This window comes from Asterias rubens, chromosome 7 (genome assembly GCF_902459465.1).
Source record: "Asterias rubens chromosome 7, eAstRub1.3, whole genome shotgun sequence".
NCBI classification, from domain to species: Eukaryota; Metazoa; Echinodermata; class Asteroidea; order Forcipulatida; family Asteriidae; genus Asterias; species Asterias rubens.
The window spans coordinates 8,883,244-8,909,843 of NC_047068.1; the positions used below are offsets into that span (position 1 = coordinate 8,883,244).

At 39.1% G+C, this 26,600-nt stretch overlaps 1 protein-coding gene across 6 annotated transcripts in view; it reads right to left on the minus strand.

Annotated features, from left to right (window-relative positions):
• Window positions 1–26,600, minus strand: part of LOC117292477 (LLGL scribble cell polarity complex component 2-like) — a 101,843-nt gene that overhangs the window by 57,544 nt on the left and 17,699 nt on the right. For all 6 annotated transcript variants that reach the window (XM_033774527.1, XM_033774528.1, XM_033774529.1 and 3 more), the window contains exon 4: window positions 2,797–2,878. In XM_033774527.1, coding sequence (XP_033630418.1) covers window positions 2,797–2,878 — 82 coding nt within the window. The remainder of the gene's footprint in view (window positions 1–2,796; window positions 2,879–26,600) is intronic.

Here is a 26,600-nt window from a genome sequence, read left to right on the forward strand (position 1 = left end):
TGCCTAAACCACCTGTGGTCATATTAAACACAGGCAGCACTTGTTGTAACACTATCAAAATGGCACTTTACACATGAACCTGTAACATGTGGTAGGCCTATTTTTAGCGCTATAACACAAGTTTTGTTTCCTCTTTGCCAATCTTCTCCAGCCAAAAGAAAGATTTGTTTTATCATTCAAGCATTGACTAAATATCCATGTGTACAACTCTCATTTTTCAATCTGAGAGGGCAAATGTGCACACCCTTTAGGGTCACAAAGTTAACACCAGAGGTATCCAAGAAGCTTCTGTAATACAAGTACCTCTCAGCCTTGGTCTAATTGCTCCTCAAAAGCTACATGTAAGTGCCGCTGCACTTGGGTTTCAGTTTGTATATAGAACAACCCAACACTCTGATAAAAATGTCACCCTTTTTTGAAACAGTACCATGTACTTCAGCCCCTGTGGCAAGTTTCCTATAAGAGTCAAGAAAATTGTGTAAATATGAAACTGGAAGAAGTGGGTCACTCTTGTTGTGTCTGCGACGGATGGCTCTCCATCTGCACTTGTGGCCTTTGCTGAGGTTCATTGTGCTCTTATCTCAGCATTGACTTCACAAGACGTTCTTGTTGAGATGGTAAAACCCATAGGCCCCATACACTTAATGAGCACAAACGTCGCGACTATCCCATTGATAGAAGTTGTTTCTGTAAGCTGCGAGTCCGTTTTGAGTGTGCCGTGACTCAAGACTTCAATGTATTTTTCGGGCTACCAAAATCTCATCACGACTACTAAAAATTCTGGATGACTAGCCCTGCTGACTACCATGAAAGTTCCCTCAATTTCGACCCCTGCTCTTGGAAGTTTCCAACAGCGCACGCTGCAGTTTGATAGTAAAGTGTGCGGCAAGGAGAATTGGATCAGGATAGTTGATAACACTGTCTTGCACCAAGACTATTTTGACTGTTGATGCTGGAATCTGAGCAACTCCTTCAAGATTGAATTGCTCGCTTCGACCAAATATTGAAAGAGTCTTGAATGTCCAGACGTTCAGTTTGCAACACACAAACTGTCCACATAGCGCAAGAATGCCATGTGACAGACAACACATGCACAGAATTCAGTGGATCGGTGTTCACTGGCTTGTATTTTTTGGTGTGAGATGCAGGCAGCAAAATATAAAATGGCTTTTGAAATATTGCTTTCAATTATGGAAACTGTGGAACCAAGATGATGTCTTAAGATATTTATACAAAACTGGTTCTGTTTTGAACTTCAAAAACAAAAAGCGTCTTTTTTTTATACTCTCAAAAATGTAGAGACCCAGTTGTATTAGTCTTACTGCCTCCCTTGAAAAGCTTCCTATTCGAGCAAGTGGTTATTGGCTTTTAAATAGAAATTTCAAACCTGGAAACAATGCAACCAAGATGATGTTCTAAAATATTCATACATTATTGGTTTGGTTAAGAACTTCAAAACATTAGTGTATCTATTTAGGCCTATACTCTCTCAAAAAAGTTGAGATCCAGATTGTATTTTATTTACTGCCTCCCTTACAAGCTTCCTATTTGAGCAGGTGGTTATTTTATCCAAGTATAAACTAAACCGGATTTGACTCCTTCGCAACAACAACAAGCGTGACTAGACCACGGCAATCACAAGCAACACTTCTCACCGACACAATTTTCCCAGCTCTACGATTGGGTAAAACAAATCCACCCTAAATTCACCAAACAAACATTTGATGATCACTTCATGCGTCATGTAAAGTCAGTCTAGGTATATTGATTTTGAGTGATATATTCCAAAAGAATTTGATTGTAGTTTTGATTTTAAAAAGTCTTCACACTCAACATGTAGCACTAGCAGTATGCATACATGTACGTGTCAATCTTCCAGGGCTATGTTCCCATCTGAAATACTGTCAAAGTCACAAGATTGCATTTAAAGACGCCCAGAAGGTTACTGTTAGCTGCAGTCCAAAAATATTTGATCCTTATAAAACAGTGAACTACATAGGGTTTAATCTAGACTTTTCAGGCTATTTCTGATTTTTCCAAAGGGGCAAACAATAAAAAATCAGTCTTAAGTAGGAAGAATATTATGCCTTTTACACAAAGAAGAAACAGTTTCTCTTTTTTACCTTAATTGCCAACACAATGTGACCGTCAAATTGTGGAAATGTTCACAGGTTTGTTGTCTTTTTTTTTTTCTTTTTTTTTTACTAGAGGATATGAATGAGTTTACTCTTTGCCAAAACATCAGAATTATTCCTTTGATGGTTTATTGATCTTGGGAGCGATAGATCTAATACAATTTAGCCGTCAAATTTATGGAAATTTTCACAGGTTCGTTGTATGGCGTTTTGTTTTTTAAACTAGAGGATAGGAAAGAGTTTACTCGTATGAATTACTCCTTTGATGGTTCATTGATCTTGGGAGACATAAGATCTTGGGAGACATAAGATCTTGGGAGACATAAGATCTAATACAATGTAACCGTAAAATTAGTGGTGGAAATGTTCACCATGTTCACAGGTTGGTTGTATGGTGGGTTTTTTCTAAACTAGAGCATATTGAAAGAGTTTACTCTTTGAAAAAAAACATCAGAATTATTCCTTTGATGGTTTATTGATCTTGGGAGACATAAGATCTAATACAATTTAGCCGTCCAATTTGTGGAAATGTTCACAGTTTGGTTGTAAGTTTTTTTTTAAAACTATATATAGAAATGAGTCCACTCATTGAAAAAAAACCTAGGAATTATTCCTGATGGTCTATTGATCTTGGAAGACACAAGATCCTCTCAACACCTACCTGCTCAGGGAGGAAGAAAAGCTGCCACACTGCACTCTCTCCTTCATGGACACCGATAAACTCCACGCCAGCAGCTCCGTATCTGTGTCAAGCTTGGGTTAAGGAACATGATCCAAAAATATAATCCGCCATACAGGGGGACTCGGTTTACAATGTGTAATGTTAGCCAAGGAGACGAATCAACATGGGAGGTGGATGTCACTGTCATCAGCTCAAATTATTATCATCAACATTTTTTTCAAATGTTAGTTCCGTTATTATTAGATTCGCCTACATGTTGATATTAATGCAATTAGTGTATTATAAATAAAAGTAGTCTATTTTCTAATTAAGCAAAATAAGATAAATGGTCGCTTATCTAAACTAAATTATATTTAGGCTGTTGTCATTTTGATTCCGGTCTTCTTGCGTCTTTTCTAAGATTGAGCCTGGTCCCATGACTCAAATTCTGGTCCAGTCAAAATTATGAGCTACAAATCCTGCGGTTTTCAGTATATTACCCCCATACTTGAAGCACAGCTAAGTATAAATAACATTGAGTTTAAGACTTCACCTACTTCCAAGCAAGCTTTTAATGAACAACTAATTTGAAGTGCGATTATAAAAGCGCCATGCAATATTTGCCAATGCAAAAAGCTACATGTTGAAAATTAAATGTAGCGTAAGATATTTGAGGATAAAAATCAATATGTTAAGAAAACACCTTGAGAAATCGACACCTGAGAGAAGAAAAGGCCACGGCTGCTGATATTAATGTTTGCAAAAGAATTATTTCCAAATCACTTGGCAATCCTAATAAATCCATCAAATTACTGTTTAATAAGAGGCGAAAGCTTTTGACACAACAATTTGGCAATATTCACGCTGTAAAACACTAAACAGGAAGGGAATTAAACGGGAACGCTTGCCCCCTATCTTGACCTTGGTGCCCCTTCAAAAGTTTCCCATTGACTTTAAGATTTTCCAACGAAAGTGCCCTTTGCGAAATGAAAATGACCTTTCCCGTTCAAAAGTTTCTCTTTTATGGACTTCAGCAGACAAAAGCCAAGACGGCAACCGCTTCATTGACGGCGGTCGACTCATACTTCATGTTCTTTCATCACCTGCGTTTCACCTCCAAAATTATTGACGTTCGGGCTGCCATCCCGACATTTTCACCGCTTAAGAATTCAACGTGTCTAGACTTGCCACTTTAATTCTCCCGGAGAATCAGACAGCTCTGGCATTGTCTGGATAGTGGAAACAATGAAATATCCCCAGGCATTTTCAATCAAACATGCACATACACGTAGGATGGCAAAACAGAGTTAATTGCTGCTCAAACAATGTGTGTAGACCTAGTGTGCAGAAGGCACTCTCACAACAAAAAATGTGCACACATAACAAGAATATTTCAAGCGGATGAAATCTTCAGTTTTTTTTTTAAAAGACTTACTTAGGGTTTATTTATATATTTCCTTAAAACAATTTCCTTCTTTGAAAATAGAAACTATTTCCATGATCACTTGATCCTGATAAACAGATTTGATCAATAAACACAATATCTACATCTCAATTCTGAATAGTGCATCTCAAAAACAATGGTTCAATTACCAACAGCAATCTTCTTTCCATTTAAAACTAATGCTTAGATAGCTAATGAAAACTTAATTGAGCGCAAACAATCAAATCAACTCCCATGATTGTCACCAGGCTGTCTCTCTGTATGAAAAGTAATAACTCGATTCACCCACTCCCGCATGGTGGATATTCATTAAGAAGCTACAGACCCAGCGGGGGGCATCTTGTCGGACTTCAACACCGACGACTCGCCACTGAGTGTACAAGAAGAACTTCTCTATCAAGCCTAATCACGTACTCTGGCCAAAGCCCACAATCATTTACCCCGACTTGAGTACATTCAGGAGCTCTGGGTTCTTGCAAAACAATTTTTTAAATTGACATGAAATTTCATTAAGAGAAGGGAGATCTTAAAGATGCGCACAGCGAATTATTGATCTGGAATCTTACCTGGTCTAAAGATTTGTTACAAAAGAAAAACAAAATTTGAAATGATTTTTTTTTTTTCACCTTAAAAAATGTTAATGTACATGGGGGTTGTTGTTATTATTTTTAATTGAGTGTGTAATAGTGGGAAGAGAGGGGCTAAAATAAAAAACTAATAGCAAGGCCCGAAAAATACACACTGTGTTACATAAGTTTCAATTCTAGGCAGATATATTACATATGGTGAGCTTTGTGCTCCAAGATGCAAGATCCCCAACTCAAAAACATACAGTATGGTCATACTGAGATAATTAAAAATATGATCTACTAATAATGTGAGAACTGAGAAAAATTATCAAGTTACAAGTATGCAAGCTCCACTGCCCAAGACAAAACCCACACATCTGTCAGTAAGATGATTTTGTCAACACAAATTCAACAGGTTAAAAAAAAATTGAAAATATATCCCGTCTATTTCTCATGCTGATCTGTAAAGATATAAACATGTATAAACAAAACAACTTTGAAGATGATCTCACTAAGGGAGAATCCGATAAAAGAATCCATAGTGATTGGGAAATGGATGTTATTGCCATACGAGCTATCCGAGGAGTGTCAGTTAGGCTGCTTGAATCCATACCATTTCCAGCCGCTACACCTGCGCTTCGTCTGTATAGACACCGATACCTTAAAGGCATCCCACTCCAGCCCAGACAATCAAACTCATTGGGAAATGCGGACTAACTAGCCAGCCGAGATCCCACCCCAAGCACGGACTATCCCCACGGTTTATACACAGAAGAGAAGGCAGGTTTTAAGACACGGGTTGTGTGTTTATACGCACAGAGATATTAAGGAGGGGGGGGGGGGGTTGAGAGAAGAGATGTTTTTCTGTTTGTGAGAGAAATGTTCCCTTGCAGTCTTGCAGACTTTAATCTAGGTATGGAAGGAGTGTCCTCGGGTGATATTATTATTCTAATGTTGATGGTGAGATTAAAAAACATGTGCGCTGAGGATGAATTGAAATGTGTAAAGAAGTAGAAATGGTGATGATGATTGTGGAGGGGAATGGTTCAATGAAATGAAGCAAAGAATGGTTCTGTATTAGTTCAGATTTACACAAGACATAATGTAGAATTCACATTTTTATCAGCTTACGGTATTTTGTTCACACATTTGGGAAAAACTAATCTGCATTTAGCTTCATAAGATGGGATATGATTGACCCCAAATAATTTAATAGCCTAAAATGTAAAAAGCTTATAAATTCTTTATATGTGTTCATAATGAAATGATTCAATATAAATAAAAGTTCAACAACAGATGAAAGTTGTTTCATAATTGATAAATGGCTGAAGATGATAAAATAAGATAACATTTCTTAATCACTTCAACTAACTCCAAGATAATTGACACTCAAAAGGAGTGGCCAGGATCAGTGTCTCAGAGATGTGAGGAAAATGCCACCGAGAGGTATCAATCTCGCTTAGCGGATCTAGGCAGGCCTTGTTCGACCCCAACAGTCTTGTGGTAATTTCTAAGAATGTTGACTGTGGGATGCAGCAACAACGAATGGCTGTCCGATTACCATAGTGGATAGCCTGCCCACAGATGCCTTGTACATGTAGTTAATAATCCAACCAATTATATTTAATTGATTGAATTTACATGTGTACCCATCATGGACACTGTTTGCCAGACTGCAATTATTTCAAGTGCATTGTGTAAATGTAGGGCTTTTAGTTAGAAGTTACAATGAGAGTCAACCATCCGAGTAATTACAATACCCGATACACCATTTCTGATTTTGATTTTTTTATTTAGTTAACCAGAGAATAGGACCTAAACAAATTAACCTAACAACAGAAAAGGAATCTTGCGGTTGCGTCTGTGACTGTCACAGACCGCAGGTGACTCGCAGCTCTTTAGTGATGATGTAAGATTATCTCCACTATGAGATTTATTGTCGCAAGACGTCTCGGCTAGGAAATACATCGCGATACTTAGTCGATATCGCGATTTACCGATATTTTGATTAATACAAAATCGATCCGATATCGATATCGTTTCCAAATTAGTATCGCGATATTCGATAATATCGTGGTATCGCCCAAGCTTAATCAAGACTGAAAGAGGGAGAAATATCACACCTGAATAAAGATCTCAGTTACTCCCACTGGAAAGAGAAGAGCAGCGGCCGGCTATTGAAGCAACAGTGGCCCAAATTGATGCTGACAGAGACGATATTTGAGACTAAATGAAACAAACGAGATGGGGAGGACGGACAACCAGATGAGATTATATTCATCATGTCGACGCCCGGAGATGAGAAGTAAAACTCCCCATGTGGATATTAACAACCACACTAAACGAGACTACTTTCTTCATCCTGTGACGATCCTTTATGGATAAACCTCTCCGAAAGTCAGGCCTTGTGCTTCACAGAGGCAAGTGCCTCTATGACTCCCAGGTCATTGCCTTGGTGCCCTTTCAAATGCTCCAATACAAGATGCCCCTGTGTGATGAGGTGCGCCTCACAAAGGAAAGACTACCAAATGTCAATTCACAAGTTTTTTTTAAAGTAATTGAAAAATTTCAGCTGTCAATTCCATACAGTCAAATGAGAGAAAAATAAGGTTTTTCTTTGCCGAAGTTAAAAGTGGCCTTGCCTTGCCGGATCTTTTTGTTGAACCTCAAATATTTTTTCTCTAATCAGGCCTGGAATTTCATCCTTGACAGGGCACCACTGCCAATAGTAGGGGCAACAGAGGCCATGCCCTTGTTGTAATTCCAGGACAGTTTTTCATTTGGAAAGGTGGTTTATTCACCGAATGGAATCAAAAGCAATTTTCAGCCACGAAATCACTATGCACGATTGCTCAAATCACAAACATACATATATCACAGATCTGCAGACTTGATGATCCACGGATACCCATGAGTTTCAAAACTGCTAGGAATGAGCGCTATTATTGTCAGCACATATGGCCACACTGGACTGGAGAGGTAATTAGGCATGTTGGAATATTCACAGGTGGCTCAGAAAAAAAATTGTGTATGCATTAGACATCTTACAAGTAATGACCTGTTTGTGCAAACACCTTCCTCTTGAGGAGCAACCAAGAATGGGTGAATCGATCTGGCCCAATGGGTGAACATGGGACGAATTTGGCTAAGTACTTAAATCTACCTCTCCCTCTCACCCCAACATCTTTCTGGAATCCCAGAGCTGCAAAAATTTGCATTTTGCAATCAGGGAGACTTTGTACAACAAATCACAGGCGTGTATGCTTCATTTTTGACAGGGCAAGGGCACCAAGGCATGTTCTCCTCTGGTAAAGGGCAACCGGCTATGAGGCAATTGTAACTTTGGAGCATTTCAGGGGCCCCAGGGCAATGACGATGGGGCATGGAGGCAATCGCATTCGTTGCCTCCGGAAAGTACAGTACAAGGCCTAAAATCAGGGAGATCTTTCTTTAAAAAAACAAAAATCATCCGAATATGGAAAGATTGGTTTATTTTCAAGGAACATTCAGGTGTCTAGAACACCATCTAAGATTGCTTTTTGATCAAACAAGAACACACTATCCAGACCCTCCTTTCTCAATCTCCCTAATTGGAGGGGCAGATTGCTCAGGGGTAGTAGAGAGAGGATGATTAGAGGGTAGCTCCTCTTCTTCTTGCTACATCTTGCCTGCCGATAAGACCTTGATTAATATCAGCTGTCTTAAGATGGCACTGTTCCTACATAAAGCATCTTGTATAATGACAAGAAGGAACCTCTCACACTGCTAGCATACAGAAAGCTGCAAGGTTTCAAACAGTCGCAGACTAACTATGCCAATTATTTTCTATGTCGTTTTTTAAAGTTGTGTCAGCAAAATTTATTGATCTAGTAAACCAGATCTGCATTCCTTTTTGAGCCATGAAACGGCTGAAATATTGTACTTTGTTTGTCTGCATGATAAAGTTGTAAACTGAAACTCTATCATTATCAACATTGCTTGCCCAGTCTTTGGTATAAAACCAGTAATGAGTAAACTGCTCTGATTCTGAATGATGTACCGTTTAGTTTTTGTCTGGTGGAAGTTCAATTCAGTCTTGTCAAACCGTGTATTTGTGATGAATAGAAAAGTTTGCAGGACAAATTTACAAATTTCTCTAAAGGAGTATCACTGGCCCCATGAGAGCTTTTAAATGATATCCAACACTTGGAGACACAATATTATTAGATGAAGCTTCAAACAGACACATTTTTAGTGACGCTATCAGTAAAAACTATCTCTGACTCATGTACCAAGAGTTCAATATTTGTTTTTCAGGTCACTATACAATGGTGTATAATCCAAATGATTCCTCAGCAGCCCACTCAAAGGAAGTCAATGCAATAAAACTCTTGTTAATATTTCCTTGGCACAACATTGTAGCGGATTCACATCCTGTGATCAATTGATAAAGGGATGTAGACAATGAGCAAACTATGTCAACAATCATGGGACTCTAGTTGTGGCTAGGCAAACCCAGAAAACATCGCAAACCAAAAAAACATCGCTAATCCAGAATAATCGATAACCCAGAAAACCTCGCAAAACCCAGAAAACATCCCAAACCAAGAAAACATCGAAAACCAAGAAAACATCGCTAACCCAGAAAACATCGCTAACCCAGAAAACGTCGCAAAACCAAGAAAACATTGCAAACCCAGAAAACATTGCACACCCAGAAAACATCGAAAACCAAGAAAAACATCGCTTACCCAGAAAACATCGCTAACCCAGAAAACGTTGCAAACCAAGAAAACGTCGCAACCCAAGAAAACATCGCCAACGATGTATTGATTTGAGATATCTCCTGCCGCCTTGAAGGGCCTTCTTTTTCCATCCTGGACATTTTTTGTTTAGCTCCCTGAGGGTATAATGATGATTACTGTGATGTGCATCACTGCATCATCGGCACCAGTCCATTTTTTAATTTTTTAACAAAGCCCATTTTTTCGTCCCCTCAATGTCAGTAGGAGGCAACTCTTAAATGTCACTAGCATTGTAGCAATCTCAAAATGCAGTGGGGGCACACAGTGGAAATTTGACTGTAGAAGATGATTACTAGTCTGTAGTGTGTGCATGACTGCGTTATTCACTTCAATAAGCTCACACATGAGCCTGTATTAAAACGCTTGTACAACAAATGCTTATTTTTAACTTCTTACAGTGTTAAGGTTATAGTGTATGTACGATCTATTTTATGTATTTCAAAAGTGCCATTATCGTTTTGTACGATATTTTATACATAACTCAAAAAGTGTCATAAATAGTACATGTACAACCCATAATACATACATTATCATGAGCGGGCATTATCACTCAAAGAAATGCTACTGACTTTGGGCTGTACCAAGGCAACACAAATCAGCCTGATACATTTTGTTTGGTGTGAAAGACTAATTATCCTGATACAGAGTTTTGAAAAAGCTCAAAATGCTGGCCAGTTTAGGTTCCAAATGCAAAAACAAACAAAAAGCGACCAGAGAAAATGTAAACAAAAGCCCAATAATTTACACTGTCAGGTATATATGTGAAACCATTTCAGTAGCAAGAACACCGTCTAAATGTATGCACATTACCGGTACACTATGAACCGACCAGAAAGTGCATGTCCCTCACAGCCTTGGGCCACCATTACCTACACAACAGAGTTACAAGTCCAGGCCACCACAGGGCCATATCATCTGCTTGACCAGGCACCAGTCCATTCCAGAAACATGAACCACTTTCTAAATTCTCCTCAACTATTCTAGAGGAAAGCCAATAAGGTTTCTAGTAGCTAAACAGGCCGTGGGTAGAGCACACTTTAAAGGAACTGGACACTATTGGTAATTACTCAAAATAATTGTTAGCATAAAAACTTACTTGGTAACGAGCAATGGAGAGCTGTTGATAGTATAACACATTGTGAGAAACGGCTACCTCTGAGTAACGTATTTTCGAGAAAGAGGTAATTCCTTACTCAAGTATTGAAAGGCTTATTTTTGCAGCCATCTGAAAGCACTCAAATTTTTGCAACAAGGTTTTTTTTTTTTTTCAATCAATATTATCTTACAACTTTGATGACCAAGCAGTTGAGTTTGAGTCAAAATTTTCACAGATTTGCTATTTTATGCATATGTTGGGATACACCAAGTGATAATACCGGTCTTTGACAATTACCAAATGTGTCCAGTACCTTTAAGACGAGACAAACACGTTGTCCTCTGTCTGAACCCGCCCACGTATATCAAGCCATATGCCCGAGAGAGAAAAAGAGAGCCAAGGTGGTGAACTGAAGCAGGCCGTGTTTATTCGGTCCAGGCTTTGAAAATGAAGTCCAGTACAGAAGAAGAAATTACACAGGGGATAATTAAGGGCAAACATTGATTGACTGAAGTTGAGTTGGAACTGTTCTTATCAAGAGAGTGTTTAACTTGAGCTGACTCAAAATTTAAGTACAAGTAACCTTTGTAACCGTTAAATTTCAAGGAAATTCTTCTTCTCAAACCATCACCATGGCAATAGTTCATGATTAAATAAGCATTCAGATGAGGATAACCATGAATAATGAAGCATTATGATAGGACTGATAGCGAAATCCAGGCAAGATGATGAAGTACATGTTAAGGGTCATAGCCATAGATCTCTATCCCCCTGATAATTGGACCCTGGCCAGGAGGGGTGCCTCACAGAGTTCTTTAAAGGCACTGGACACTATCGGTAACTACTCAAAATAATTGTTAGCATAAAAGCTACTTGGTAACAAGCAATGAAGAGCTCTTGATGGTATAAAACATTGTGATAAATGGCTCCCTCTGAAGTAACGTAGTTGTTGAGAAAGGTAAGTTATCTAAAAGCACACAAATTTGTGCAACAAGGGTGTTTTTCTCTTGCAACTTTGATGACCGATTAAGTACAAATTTTCACAGACTTGTTATTTGATGCATATGTTGGGATACACCAAGTGAGAAGACTTTAACAATTACCAAAGGTGTCCAGTGCCTTCAACAGTCACTGCTAATAGATTCAGCCAATATGTAGCTCATAGGTGGGAGGGGAGTGACTTCCCAGGCAGAGAGAGAGAGAGAGAGAGAGAGAGAGCCCCCCCCCCCCTTTATCAACGCTATCATCATAAATCCTATCCCAGGACTGGAATAATACACAAACTGTCATCAATGACTTTGACTTGGGTTCATTCTAAACATTCCTGGAGAAAACCTGACTTCAGGTTTCCATCAATTATGAAAGGCATCAAGTTTTAGCTATAGAGGGACATCTGGGTGTCTTTGAGGACATTCTAATTTGAGTTTGGACACCCAGTTTATTCTGTCATTAACATGCAAATGTGTCCTAATTGGGCAATTCGTTGAACCTGAAAAAAACAAGTTAACCGCTACTTTTCCATAATAAGTGTCCAGGGTTCCTTTAAGTTTCCTGTCTCATCCGGAGGGCAAAGCAACTATCGTAAAGTATCTTGCTCAAGAACACAAGAGCCATGACCGGGATTCGAACCCACACTCTGCTGGTTAGAAACACAAGAGCCTGAGTCCAGCGCTCTCAACCATGACACGCCACACTAGATGAAAATAAATACTGCAGGTTTGCACAGGAAATGGCACTGAATGGAGATTCTCTGGAGCAATCCAATTTCCTTCAAATTTCCTATATGGCTTTCTCTAAATAGCCAATGAGTCCCTACAGACAGCATAAGGCTTACGTATTAAGAATAGAGGTGCTATGATTCTAACATAATGAAGGTGTGTCCGAATATCTTGTGTCTATGCAGAGATGTACAATGTACTTATACTGTTCGTTCATTCAGTACTCCTTTATTATAAACCATCTCATTTACAGCTCTGTTCATTACACTTAAAACCTCACACCAGACATCAGTTTCTTGTCATCACTCGTCCATCAAAGGTAGTTGCAGTGGCTTCACTGATCGAGCTGACACCATGTGATGATACTATTATAGGCTTCATAAGGCATAAACTAGGGACATTGTTGTTGTAAACGGGTTGGCTGGCTGTTTGTCTAAATATAGGAAGACAGATGTTGAGGGTACGGTCCAGTTACTTCTTGGATATTATAGAAGAATGCTTAAAGGCACTTCTTGACACCATCTTGGCACAATGATGATCGGTTTGAAGTATTTTGAAATCTTATCTCGTTCTTGTCCAAATTGTTACAAACCTCCTCATCAACCCAACACAAATCAACTTCTTAATACTGTTATAATTTTGCAAAAATAAGTTATTGGTCTGACGTTTCAACCCTAGCAGTCTTTCTCAAAGTCTAAATGACAACACAACACACATGAACAGATAATGTGTAACATAAGCAGTCAAGTATTTTAAATACATAAATAGAGAAGAAAAGAGTCAGAAAGTACATAGCTAAAAAGCAAGGGGTAAACATTAACAATGGGCGGGCAGACAAAGGGGGAGGGGTCGGAGGGAAAAGGCTGGTTTCGAATAATTTGACATTGTTCAAGAAAGTGACACATTATTCCCTCTTCATGACTGCATTTGTCAGCCATCATTGGATGTATGTGTTTTAGAATAGTGTTTTTAACCTGCAAACGAAACTGAAACTTTTGAAATGAATTGCTTAATTGGGCATGCCACAGTACATGCAGAAGTAAATGCACTTCTTGTATGTCGTCTCACACAGCCTTTATGATCATTCTGCATGGATGTACTCTACCTTCTTTAACATATGAATTTGATATCATCATGCTGGTGAATTTCAACCTAACAACAGAAACTGAAACATTTGTGTAGTGTAGTAGTAGAAATAGCTAATCAACATGCACAAATGACAATACGAGAAAAAAATGTGCAGTTGTAAAATGGTAAACAACTTTAATTAGTCTGTGATGCCTGTAAAATGTGCTGGTCGACCCGTCTGAGTTGATTATGTACCAAGAAGTAAACAGGTACGGTGGCCTTGGTTACACAATATTGTAGACTTAAGCAAAACATCTTGAAAAAGAGGGGGGGGGGGACAAAACAAAATCCAAGGCCTAAATATTTTATGAACACTCAAGACCCAGCTATTTCTACCTCCATCTCATAATACTGCTAACCAAATATACATTACACATCTCTATGCCGTGTCATAATAATGCGATGCACGGCAACCTCCAAAAGGCCCCCTTGCAAAACTATTACAAGGTATTCGCAAATAATAATTCCTGGTTATTACTTATTAACTTGACTGACTAAATGATAGATGAACCGACAGTCCCCATGCACTTGTGAAATCCCATCTAACGAGGCCACAAATAAGTCACATTTCAAGGACTCATCAGAGTGTTTGTGTCATTCTCAATCAACATCGACAGGATACAATAGAGATGAAGAAACAGGGAGAGAGAGAGAGAGAGTAAGACGATGACAGTGTCTTCACACTTTCAAGAGTTTGTCTCTGGTCCCCACCGGGAGAGACAACAAACGAACTCCTGGGTAAGATGAGGAGTGACATTGGCGCAGAACCCTGCTGGCCGATGAGACCCTGGGAGAAACGGGCTATGGCATCATAGCAACAACTGTCTCATAGCAACAGTGATGATGATTGATGAGGAAGATGAGCATACTCAAGATGTTGGAACAAGACAATCATCAACCCTGCGGTTTTAAATCTGGATCCGAACCTCTCGAGGCCTTTCGGAGCCTCTATTCACTAAGCTTTGAGCATCTCTCTCCACATGGTGAATAAAATTACAGTTTGTGAGGAACATCCCAAGTAATACAAAGATAACAAATTTAGCGAATACCAGCCGATTACCGGCCGGTCTAGGAAATATGCAATAAAGTAGTTCACTCTACAGGTAATGTATGAGCAAAGTAGACTCAAAAAATTAAAAATGAGGAAAAATATGACAGTAACCAGGCTTCGAAATAACCCATGTCACCCGCAGCAATTGCTGTGGTGCCCTTTGCTTTTGCTGTGGTGCCCTTTGCAAAGTTTCAATACAAATTTACAATTTGCTTGTAGAAGTGCCTCTTACCAACAAAAAATTGCTGTGCCCCTTGATAAAAAGAATGAAAATCAAGGGCTAAATAACCTAAAATTTAACCTACGAAGGGGCTTTGATTGTCAAAGACTCTAAACAATTACATTACAGTGAGTGGTGTAAGATTTAAATGAACTTACATGTACCCTGAAACGGCGTCCCCTGGGGAAGGAAAACTAATGCCTACATACGCACGGATGACTTCAACTTGAACTCTGAATAACGCCATCATTTGCCCTTTATTTCCCAGAGGGTTTCAAGGTGTGACCATGAGAACCCATGCATAAATGATATGTGTAATTCTCATCCATGGTCATGGCTTGGGTGTATCTTCAGTAAGCAAACACTCAACTGAATACACATATAATGACATCAATATTTGTGTAGCCTCAAACTGTTTCTTTCAGATGGATTTGTTTTGATCTGAGACTGAAGAACTAATCACCATCTGATTACTGATAAACCTGTCCATGTCGATGATAAATGATCAAGATAGTTCTTATCCACGGGGAATTATGTTGATATTTTAACAGTAGACCTTAAACTACTCGGGTTACAATTCAAGTCAAATGGTAAAAGTCTACTGCTACGTATTTCAAGGGCAAGGTCCCTTCCCAAACCTAATATTATGGAATGAGCCATTTAGCGAGTTAGATTTTAATATTGTCTGCTAATGTCTGGTACAATGACGTGTTTGATCAAAATCGACTTCCCTTTGACTATAAAGACAGGCTATGTGATTCGGGCCTGCTTTTGCGTAGTATGTAGTAAAAGACGGTGAACACCCATACACTTTTCCCAATGAGTTTGTACTTGTATAGCACAAGTCAGCAGGGTTTGCTCATCTGGAGGTTGCTCTGCAAAGGCTTGCCCTGAAACATTTGACATAGCAACTGTCTCTACACTCTTGAGGAATTCAAATGTAAGCAGTAACTTGTGACTAAGAAAGTCATTGTAGTAGAAGACATTACTCAGAAATGGTTTATATAGCTAGTATGTATCTCATTATCCAACCTATACTCTGATCTATACTCTAACTCCCTCTTGTTTATCACCTCTTGTTCTGACTCAAGCTTTTTCAGCTCCTCCCGTAATGTCGAGGTCGAGGCTGATAATGACAAGCAATATGTTTCCCTACCATACTAGTCAAACCAAGGCTATCGTCCCTTAGCTATTGACTGGCCTCTTTTATGTGTTATTATCGAGTACTTGTATCATGGGAATTACAGTAGGTTCTACATCATTGATGAGTCACCTAGACAACCTCATTCTCTAAATGATGATGTCTTCATCAATGTCACTTCTAAGAAACACCGATCGTTATTGACGAGTCACCTGCTGAGCTCTCAATGATTCATACGGGAATTCATGTTGACCAGTTTCTATGCGGCTAGGAAAGCTAGTACGATGTAAAACTTTTCAACCGACTCATTTCTCTATTTTCTTGCTTCCATTTTCAATGAAACTTTGCATGAAATAAATCCTGATTTTGAGTTGAACAAAGACAAATTTACAAGAATAAATGTTGTTAATGTATCCTGGTACAGTAAACATCCTTCAACCTGATCGACATTAAAAAGGATCACTTGGAAATTGGAAAAATAAAGGGAAAACAGAATTTTTTTCAAGTGCTGATCAGTGATATCAGTTTTATGATGTTTTATTGCTAAGGGTCAATCAAGGTATTTCAGCAACCGCCCATCAGGCATTTTACTAGGGATTCAGGTTTCCTAGATGATGTCAAACTACTTGGCAAGTATGAGCTTAGATGATCAATCTCATTTTGATTAAGCCGCAATGGTTGGGTACAAATAACACACAGTGCAATACCACCGTACAACGGAGCTACAAGCTGCCAGTCAACAGTTATATCTGCCAGTCATTTCAAAATATTAATACATTTGTACATGTAGGTTATCAGTCAATGATCTATCCACAGTATGGAGTGTACACAATTGTACAACCATACCAGTGGCAAATATAATATGCTGTTTACATACGTACAATGCCACCAGCGAGGAGGTTTTGGACAGGATTTGGTAAAAGGGTGTTCAAATTTGCTGGAAATTTTATAATTGGTCATTCAAATTGGATGTCCAAATTGCAAAAAGGGTGTCCAAAAGACACCCCATAACTGCATAAAACCCTCTAGTTAACACTATGACCAGCGTTGTACCAACAGGGGTTCACTAGTCTGGTCAGAATTTTCACTAAAGTAGTCCGGCTGGTGAGTTATGTGTTCAAAAGTATCACTATTTATGAACACAGACATATATAAAAAGCTTGGGAACTAGTCAAATGAAAAGTAGTCTTGCTGGCTTCTCACTGCAAGCCCTGACCCTGACTAAGGTCTTCAAATATGTCACTCCATCTCTTTTAATGTGGATGAAAACATACTTTATGAAACACTTTCAACTGGTTGGAAATAAGGAAAAAGGCTTAAATGATGATAATATGAACGATTTTCCAAACAATTTTCTAACCATTGACAGTTGAGACCTCATGGATGCATGCATTGGTTGCAGTTGCACCTGGACTGACAACCCATCCTTCACCAGCCAGCTGCTGTGTCAGCCAGCCATGCGTTCCCAGGGTGAGGTCAAACCACTCCCTTTTCATGTCACACGAGGGCCAGGGACCTTCACACCTCGCTGGTTTGCAAATACTAGTACTTCATACACACAAACCCCCCATCATCCTCTCTGCTAACATCAATTTGTAACAAGGTTTTGGACCAGGTGAAAGAGAATTGGACCGACAGGGTGAGGTCATCCTGTGGGCAGAGGAGAAATTCTTGAATGAATTCACAGCATGTGAAGATTTTTAAGCTGTACGCCAAGAATTCGCTCAGACATTTACATTTGTTCAAGGGACGCTCACACAACAAGCAGTGTTTGAATCTCTGCATGGTGTACATCCTAGAATAAGAAACCTTGCAGCAATGCGTCAATGTCCTTTGGGACGAAGACGTGCATTTATTTTCCTGAAGACGAGCAGAGGTTACTGTTTGAAACATCAAGTCCATCCCAACGGCTCTTTAATAATAACAATAATAATAAAAAGTTCTTATATAGCGCATATTACAAACTAAAGTCTCTAAGCACTTCTGTGATTGAAAAGATGGGTTTTAAGTTAAGATTTTAATGTTTCTAGCCTGGCAAAGTCTATGATATTGTTGGGAAGAGAGTTCCATAGTCTAGGAGAAGCATATTTGAAGGAGCGTTGACCGTAGAATTTTGTGTGAACTGGAATTGGCGTGAGAAAACCTTTCGAACTGGAACGAAGTCACTCCTCCAAAAGAGATCTGCACAAGGTTGTATCCGATTTCAATAAAAGTGAAAGAGAATAATAATGCCGACTTGTTTCTCAAAAAGAATTGCTCATTGCGACAAATTTGCTGCTTTAAAGAAAAGGGTACTCCATCATTATTGACAAGTTTGCTTTGAATAAAGTTCTCTTAAATATTTGAAATGACTTATATTTGAACAGTAACATACCCTTGGTACTTTGCCAAAGTTAAATGTAGGCCTACTACATGTCACTCATTCATCTCTGTACTTGTCTCTTCATTGTTTATCATTAATGTACTTTGATTTATCGCATTATGAAGTCACAATTCCTGTGGCACCACCATACTCGTGTAATATTAACAACACGCTCTCTACTCAAGTGCCCTTAAACCTACACAACCCTAACGGGTATTAACCCAAAGCACCTTGATGCTTGGTGTTTACAGCAGATACTGAATAACAACTTTGCAGATTCTTCTATTTTGCAGCTAAAAATAAAAACCAAAGAGCAGTAACCCATCTCCTGAGCTACTCAATGTTGAAACCGATTAAGCAAAAGGGAATACTTTGAGTAATTAAATCACTACATTTCGTTTACGTCCATGTTTCTGTGATCTAATGTCAAGTATATGAAATAATAGTCTTATTTTATGAAATTAAGGCTTCTTGTCTGGGCAAGCATTGTTATGGTATTTGCCGGAGAAAAACATTCCAGGTACATGTAGGTAGGGGTAGGTACAGAATTTTTACTGCGGAAACATTTTAAAATACTAAACAGTGAAGTCGGCAATTCGGCAGCAAAAAATCCAGGTTGGCAATACTAATAGTTACTCAATACCATCTAAGTAACCACAGCAATAGTAGGCAGCACATCAAACACAGCAGTAACCACACTATAGAAACAATTTGGCGATCCAACCTGGGTGAAGCTTCTTTGACAGCAGCAACGCCGTAATGTTGAGACTCTGTTTAACAATCATCAATGCAATAGAAAATTCATTAACGATATTTTCATGTGTTGCTAAACACTGTTTGAAGTAGCACTACATGATCGCTCGGGTAGTGGAAAGATTGGAAGGTAGGCAAGTGTAGCCAGGTACCATTCTACAGAACTTTACATTCACTTGTAGTTTGGTTTTAAACTACTGTGCATGTGTGGCCCTGGTATGAGTACGAGTATCACTGTATCAGAAGAAGAAGGTAGAGTGGTTCCGAATTTAGAGAGCCACTTCTTTGAAAGTGAAACATTTCAACAAGTGTATAAAATTAAAAAAACTTAGAATATATTGGACAAGTACAAACATGGTGTTAACTACCAAAGCTCAAAAGACATCTTTATTCAAGGTTTTTTCTGGTAATTCCCTCAACCCTTCTGACCTATTTCCAATTGTGTGATAAGAGCAAACACTTCTGGCCCCAAAAAGAAAAAATAGTTCCGAAAATAAACCAGTGCAGCAATCATCCCTGCTTGACATGAGAAACAAGAGGCTAATCCCAAGAGGAATGTCTTTCAGTGTGCCTTCTGTGATTGTTGTGCTGTCCCATCTTGACAGTATGGTTTGGCCTTCAAGGAGGGATTGTGGTGAGGGGATGGGTGGGGGCGAGTAAACTTGAAGAACAGAAATATCCACTGACTTTGAGGATCACAGGAAATGGCTTCTGTACGAGGTGCTTTCATGGATCTTGTGCAGCATGTTCCTTGTTGTGGTGTATAGCGACTGAATAAATATCACTGAAAAGCTTTGTTTAGCAGCCGCTCATTCTGTGCAGTGCCCAGAGCAAGCAGGAAGCAAGAGAAACGCTTTGTTGAGCTTGGAGCATACCAGCAGTATTTGAAAAAAATAAACATGACAAGCAATGCCCAGTGTGTAAATAGATAATGAGCGCGGCTTACTGAGTCATTCGTTTGGATAATACACATAACTAGCTCAGTACCTGGGGTTAAAGTGAGCAGTGGGCACAATTAAAACCACTAGACCAAGTCCTATAATTTAAGGAATGGGCTGGATAGAACTGAACAAGTGCTGCACTCTAGCATTTAACCAAAACAAATAGTACATCTGGTGTTTCTTTTTTAAAAATAATAATGCGTGATGTAGAAATATGTAAATTTGATCATGTGAAATTATTTCTGGTCCAGCCTATGGTGGTCAAGTGGTGAGTATTTTGAAATTTAACCCCTGGACTTGGAGAATTTGTATAAACCACAGAAATACATGGTTGAAAAAAAAATTCACAATTCTACCCATGTAATAATAGGCTTACACCATCGTGCCCCATGTACAAGGCTTTTTATTAGTTGTAAGGTGTGCATGAACCACTGACTTTCTCGGGGGTTCACTTGGTCCATTCTCTACAATCCAAGTGACTAAACCACATCATATCCATCGGCATATTTCATACCAAAGCCAAACAATTCTAACTGCTATATGATACTATCAAATTATGTGTTACAGTACCATACAATCTACCTACTCACTGCTTCGGGGCCAACACAGGCTGCAATGTAACAGAAACAAAAACACGCTAATCCTGCACCAAAGGGGGAAACAAAACAACCTCAAAAACTGCTGTAGGGAACCATTAGAGGAAGCTGATTATTATTTTACAACACATCACATTTACAAGTAGCAGTAGGGACCAGGGAATACTTCTGGGACTAGCGGGCATAATGGCCAGCGAATTAGGCCCAGCGTGGCAGCAAAATAAGACGCTAGTGTTTGAACACGGTCGAAGGTCACTGTGCCTGGCCTTTGGGTAGGCGTTAATGTACAAGTCTTCCCACAGTTGATTGAGGACCATGCTCGCTTTTCGCTTTTAAAAAAACCCATTCTTAAATTATGTTTCAGGGGCTGGAAGTGTTCATGCATTAACCTTGAGGGCAAATGAAGGCAACAGAGGCAATTGTCCCACTGTACAGGTCATTGCCTTGATGCGCCTTCAAATGTTTTTGTAGAAATAAATATTTCTCGTGTAGAGATGCCTGTATCCAAAACTTACTACTGCCCTGCTCATAAAACAGTCACGTCGCAATGGCCTGATTAGATCAACTTCAGTTTTGAATAATTCCCATTGTTTTTAAATATTAGACGCTATTTGACATAAAAATCAACTTATCTGAAGATGATCAGAGCACACTGATCACAGCGCGGAGTTGACAACCACCGTTACAGGTTTCACATGGTGTTACCGCAAACCTCTCTTAGTTACTTCCACCATACAAAGTTTCAAATTCCTACAAAATTATCTACATTAGGACAAGTTCTCAAGGCTCTCCACTACACCAAAACAATAGTGCCAAAATAACTAAAATAACCCTGAGTGAGTGTAAAGTAATATTTCCTTTTCTAACACCACAGCATGAGGGTTGCTTGTCCTTAAGGTGTAACCCAAGACACCAAACCACAAGTTATTGAGAGTCTTCAGTCTGGAATGCCATTGCGAGGATAAACAAGTATGCCTGGCTTGTTATGGGGGAAACACCCATCAAAAGTCAGCACACTTTGACCTCGGTGACCTCAATCTACATGATACTGGACTGACTACTGACTGGGCTAAGGAGTTGCACACCACTGAAGTAATCTTACGATTGAACATAAACGTGGTGTAGAAAACTTTTGGAAAATTTGTCGATGACTTTCCCTGTTTCATACACTTTATTATTATACACTACATTCAACTTAGAATTAATTGCACAGTGAGTTTGTCGGCAATAAGGAAGATCAGTCACAAACAAAGAAAACAATGCCTTCCTAAATATGTTATTTTTTCAAATAAACTAAATAGGCTTGGCCATATGGAGCTAGTAGCTGTTGCATTTACAGCAACTGAATTTATGTTAAATTTGCATCAGGATATATTGATAAGTTATCAGTTCCTTTTTTCACTTTAAGAGGGGGGGGGGCGCCGTGGGAATTAACAAAAATTAGGTTATAAAAAAAAGTCCATGTTTGCAGACTGAATTCTCCTGCTCTCTGAATATCCTAAATACTGCAGCAGGACAATGAGACATAAAACTCTCAGGTCACTCGTTCAAGTCGGATCAAAGAATCGAGCACAGCGTACCAGGAAAAGTGTGCAAAGACTGTCCCCCGTTGGCCTCGGGGGTCGTGGGTAACATATTAATACACACTATACACAGCACGACCTGCAATTACTACCAAACTCGCCTGGGCCTACAATACACACAGTGGTGGCTGGCGGGGTCGCGCCTCTATGCCATCAAACCCAAAAATGGATTTCTCAAGAGAATGTCTGAAATGAAGAATCGATGTAGCCCCCTAGTAAACTCTAACCACATGAGGCGATGGTTAAAAACTCCCGACCCTTAGATACTATCTCTCTAGAGCCCCTCACCTTTCTTAAGCCGAGCCGTTTCACCTTTGGCGTTGGGGTTAAATTACTGCTTTTAGATCCTATCCTGTAGCCTCCCCTCATATTTTACACAGGGGAAAAAAAAAAAAACTATCCCTCATTGAGGTTGGATGTGGAAATAACCCAGTGGTTAAATGAACCAATGATTGATGGATATTTGAGAATAATTAAAGGGTGGGTTTTTTAACCATTCTATTTGTTTAAACTGCAAGCTTTTATGGCCAATAATTTTAAGAGTATTGCCAAACAGACACCTTCCCTTTAACAACCCACATCCATTTGAAATGGACAAAACATACTCCGCTGCTGTAAAACCTACACACGAATATCACTTCTTTCGAACTGATGCAACTTATAGGTTCACTTGATCATCGATCTGTACCCTTGACTAATGAATACCCTCGAAAACAAATCGGTATTGCAATAAAGAGCAACTCTAATTAGCAGTCTGTGATTACACAACCTGTCCTTTGTCCCCCCTACCCCCCCCCCCCCCCATCAAAATAACCTATGTGTTTGCCGCTCAATCCTGGCAGGGCTATCGAAGAGCATGGCAATAATTAATATCCAGAGTGACTTTATGACAGTTGGGGGTTGGGACGCTAGCGCCTGGCTTAGCATACTTATGAAGCTGCTTCACGGTCCGCTTAAGATCATCCACAGGCTGGGAATTGCTATTGATTTATAAGAGAATCAATGCATGGGACAAGACAAATTAGATTCCGTTATCAGAGGATGGTGGTTTAACACCTTTATTTTAGACACGTCTCACCAGGTCTCACACCCACAGATTTGAAAATTGCATTAACTCTCGCCGCCAAATGCTTTGAAAAATTGTCACGAGCGTCCAGTCATAGCTTTTTGAAGAGGCTGTTTAATTAAATCTTAATTAAATTGCAATATATTAATGTGATTTATCACTGTGACTTAAGACAAGTATTGGTCGAATGGGATATTGTCTTTGAAAGTATCTTTTACAGAAGATTTGCGGAATTATTTCATTAAAAAAATATGACTAAAATTTACATAAGTCAATGATTAATTTAGGTCATAGATCAGACAAAGCACTATGTACACACATCTACAAAATCCTGGCTGATTGTGAACAAATAAATTTGCACTACACTGTACTGCCATGACGTAGGGTGCGGTACGTGTGCTACCTGTGCTTCTTGTACTACACGCACAAGATGGCTTTCCTATGGGCATATGAGCCATCCACTCTGCCACTCGTTGGAGTACCTAGTCAGAGTCAGTAGGGTGGATGTACTTTTTGCAAATCATGATTGATTTCAAAGCGGATTAATGATACCATCGTATACGTCGAGGTTGGTACTTCGCATTAAGCGAATTCAATACTTGCTTAATTACTACCGAACTAGGACTGAATGAAGCTAAGCGTTTGGAAAACAAACAGTCATAGCTGTAACAAAAGCAATTATTTAGATCAATAGTTGCTCATCAATATAATGTAAATTTATGAATGAGGGACGCCGACTTGTGGTATTAAGGGCCCATGATGAATGGCTTTAAATGAATAGCTGAATACAATAATTAGATTGCTTGCAAACTACATATTGCAGAGTCACAGACAAAATGCCATGACATTTTGTTGTCTAGATTGAACAGAAACCAGCTCCTTTTTTAATACTATGTAAAACTGGTTCTCACTCGAAGAAAAACATTTTTTTTTTTAAACACATTTCTTTCTTTGTTCAGTTAAAACAGCAATTATCTTGTCTGTAATTGCAGCTCGAGTTCTCAAAGCTCTGTCCCAGATTGCATCTTGAAAATCTGATATTATTTAAATTTTTATAGATCTTTAATACTTTCATTCATGCTAAAAGTGTACGATGCCATTAATTATAGGCTGTAAATTGGCAGCAGTAAAATGTTATGGCCATATTTAAGTAGGCTGACTGTGAAATATGATCATAGGTCATTCCATTGATGATCAAAAAAACTGGTAGAGTTATTTCCCAAAGGGATTCGATGGTCAAACGCAGCCTGAAAAAACCAACCCAGATGTTTTATGCATGAACACTCCGTAAAAGCATTCCCTGTTACAAAAGTCCACGTGGCATCTGGTGAAAAATAACAGCTTTTCCAACACAACGACAGTGATTATTGTAGGCCCTATATATGTAACAAAGATCATCCATCCCAAACAAAGACAGACAAAGAGACAATTACACTGTGGTATGGGTGCATTATGTGGAATGGGGGGTTTCTTCAAGCATAATTTGCCAATCATGCCCTCCATCGTTTGGGTATAATAAGGAGGTCCTCTATTTACACCACACAAGGTTGATATTAATTGAAGAATCTCCTATTGTTACGTCAATCTAAAGAGCAGGTGGTTCTGTGACCAAACAAAAGACACATTCTATTTCCTGTAAACAAACATTGGGAATCATGGAATGAACATCGAAATGTGGTTAGTGGGCTGAAGCCAAGCAAATCTGAGTTTTATTATTAAAGCCTGCTGCCTTTCGGGATGGTTTACATGTATGGTTTACATGTATGTCTTCCCGCCAATTTTAACGAGTTTAGAATCTCTTTGTTCCTTTGGTGCAAACATATGGAAAGGGAAAGGAATTTTTTTAGCCACATTGGCCCCCTTTTTTAACGATGGGAATGAGGGGATCCTTTTCTCATTACATTCTTCAAACAAAATGTATCTCCTCAGTACACAGTAGCCACTGTAGTAGGTCTACAGGGCAATAGGAGCAAATTTTAAGAAATTGAAATCTTTAAAATAGATAAAGGACATCTGTTGGTCGAGGGATAAATATCCTGGACCCACCAAAAGCTGTCTATCTTGCTGGCAAGTACTAGATCGCCATTGTGAGGTATGGTGGGCACACCAATAATACCGAGTTCTTATTTTGCTTTTATCAGACCTGATGGGCCTCTCCAAATGCTCAGTATTTTTCCTGCAAGGTATGCGGACCCATTCCTATCACTGTGTATGCCTAATGGTTTACAAAGTGCTGTAGGGTACTATAGCAATACAATTGGCACTGTTATTGTTTAGGTAAATGTGTTGGTATCTACACTCAAACAAAGCAGTATACTTCTATAGTGTCAACTAGGTGGTCACCATACCTATAAAAAAGAAAAGAACTAAAAAAAAAAAAAAAAAAAAAAAAAAAAAAAAAAAAAAAAAAAAAAGGCTAATTGTAGTCGGTTGAGAAACTGTGGAGGCAAAAGTAGATCTCTTACCCCTCATCTCTTTGTCCCTCACTCCCATCCTATCATTGTCAAATCACACACAGGGTTTTGCCCTTAGCATTTTCAGAGACAAGCCAGCTTGTCTTTTTCACTTGTCCATATTTCACATACTTGTTCAACACTGAAAAAGCCAGGGGTCCAACTTGTGGTGGAGAGAATTTTGGCCAGTGGACCAATGTTAAGGGGCAACTCAACTGATCATTGAGCACTAACCAATCTGACACAAAATATAGGAAGGTGTTTATTTTTGGTTACACCCTTACCACCTTGGGGGTCCATTTGTAGACGAAGACCAGACAACAAAATTTCAGAGCATGACTCAGCAAGAGTTCTAAGTCTGCAAATCTTGTATCATGTTCAACATGTTTCACATGAATGTTGTTACCAAAATGACATTGATGTTGGCTGGTGAGTCACTAAGCCTACTCAACCTTGGGGATCTTGCAAGGTTGATTTGAGTCTCTCTGTGTGCTTGTGTGCACTCAGGGGGACAGTTGGATCACTCTCAGGTGCAAATCACTTTGCTTTCATTTGTAGACATTTTATGCCTACCTCCAAGGCTGCAGCCACCGATTTCCATACGTGGAGGAAAGGGGGTATACTTTGCAAGCTGACAGAGTCATATCTCAAACTATCCAATCCTCTTTAAACATACACATAATTTCTTTCAACTTTGAGGGAATTGTGAGAAAATTTTGCATTTCTTTGACGTTCAAGGGGCACCAAGGCAATGACCAGGGGCCATGAAGCATCAGGCATGGGGATTCATTGTATCAGTCGCAATCAAATAGCAAGTATACAAAAATGATTTGATACAATGATTGTGTTAGCATTAAAATCAACATAACATCTCCCAAGCAATGTCCTCTAGTCAGCTT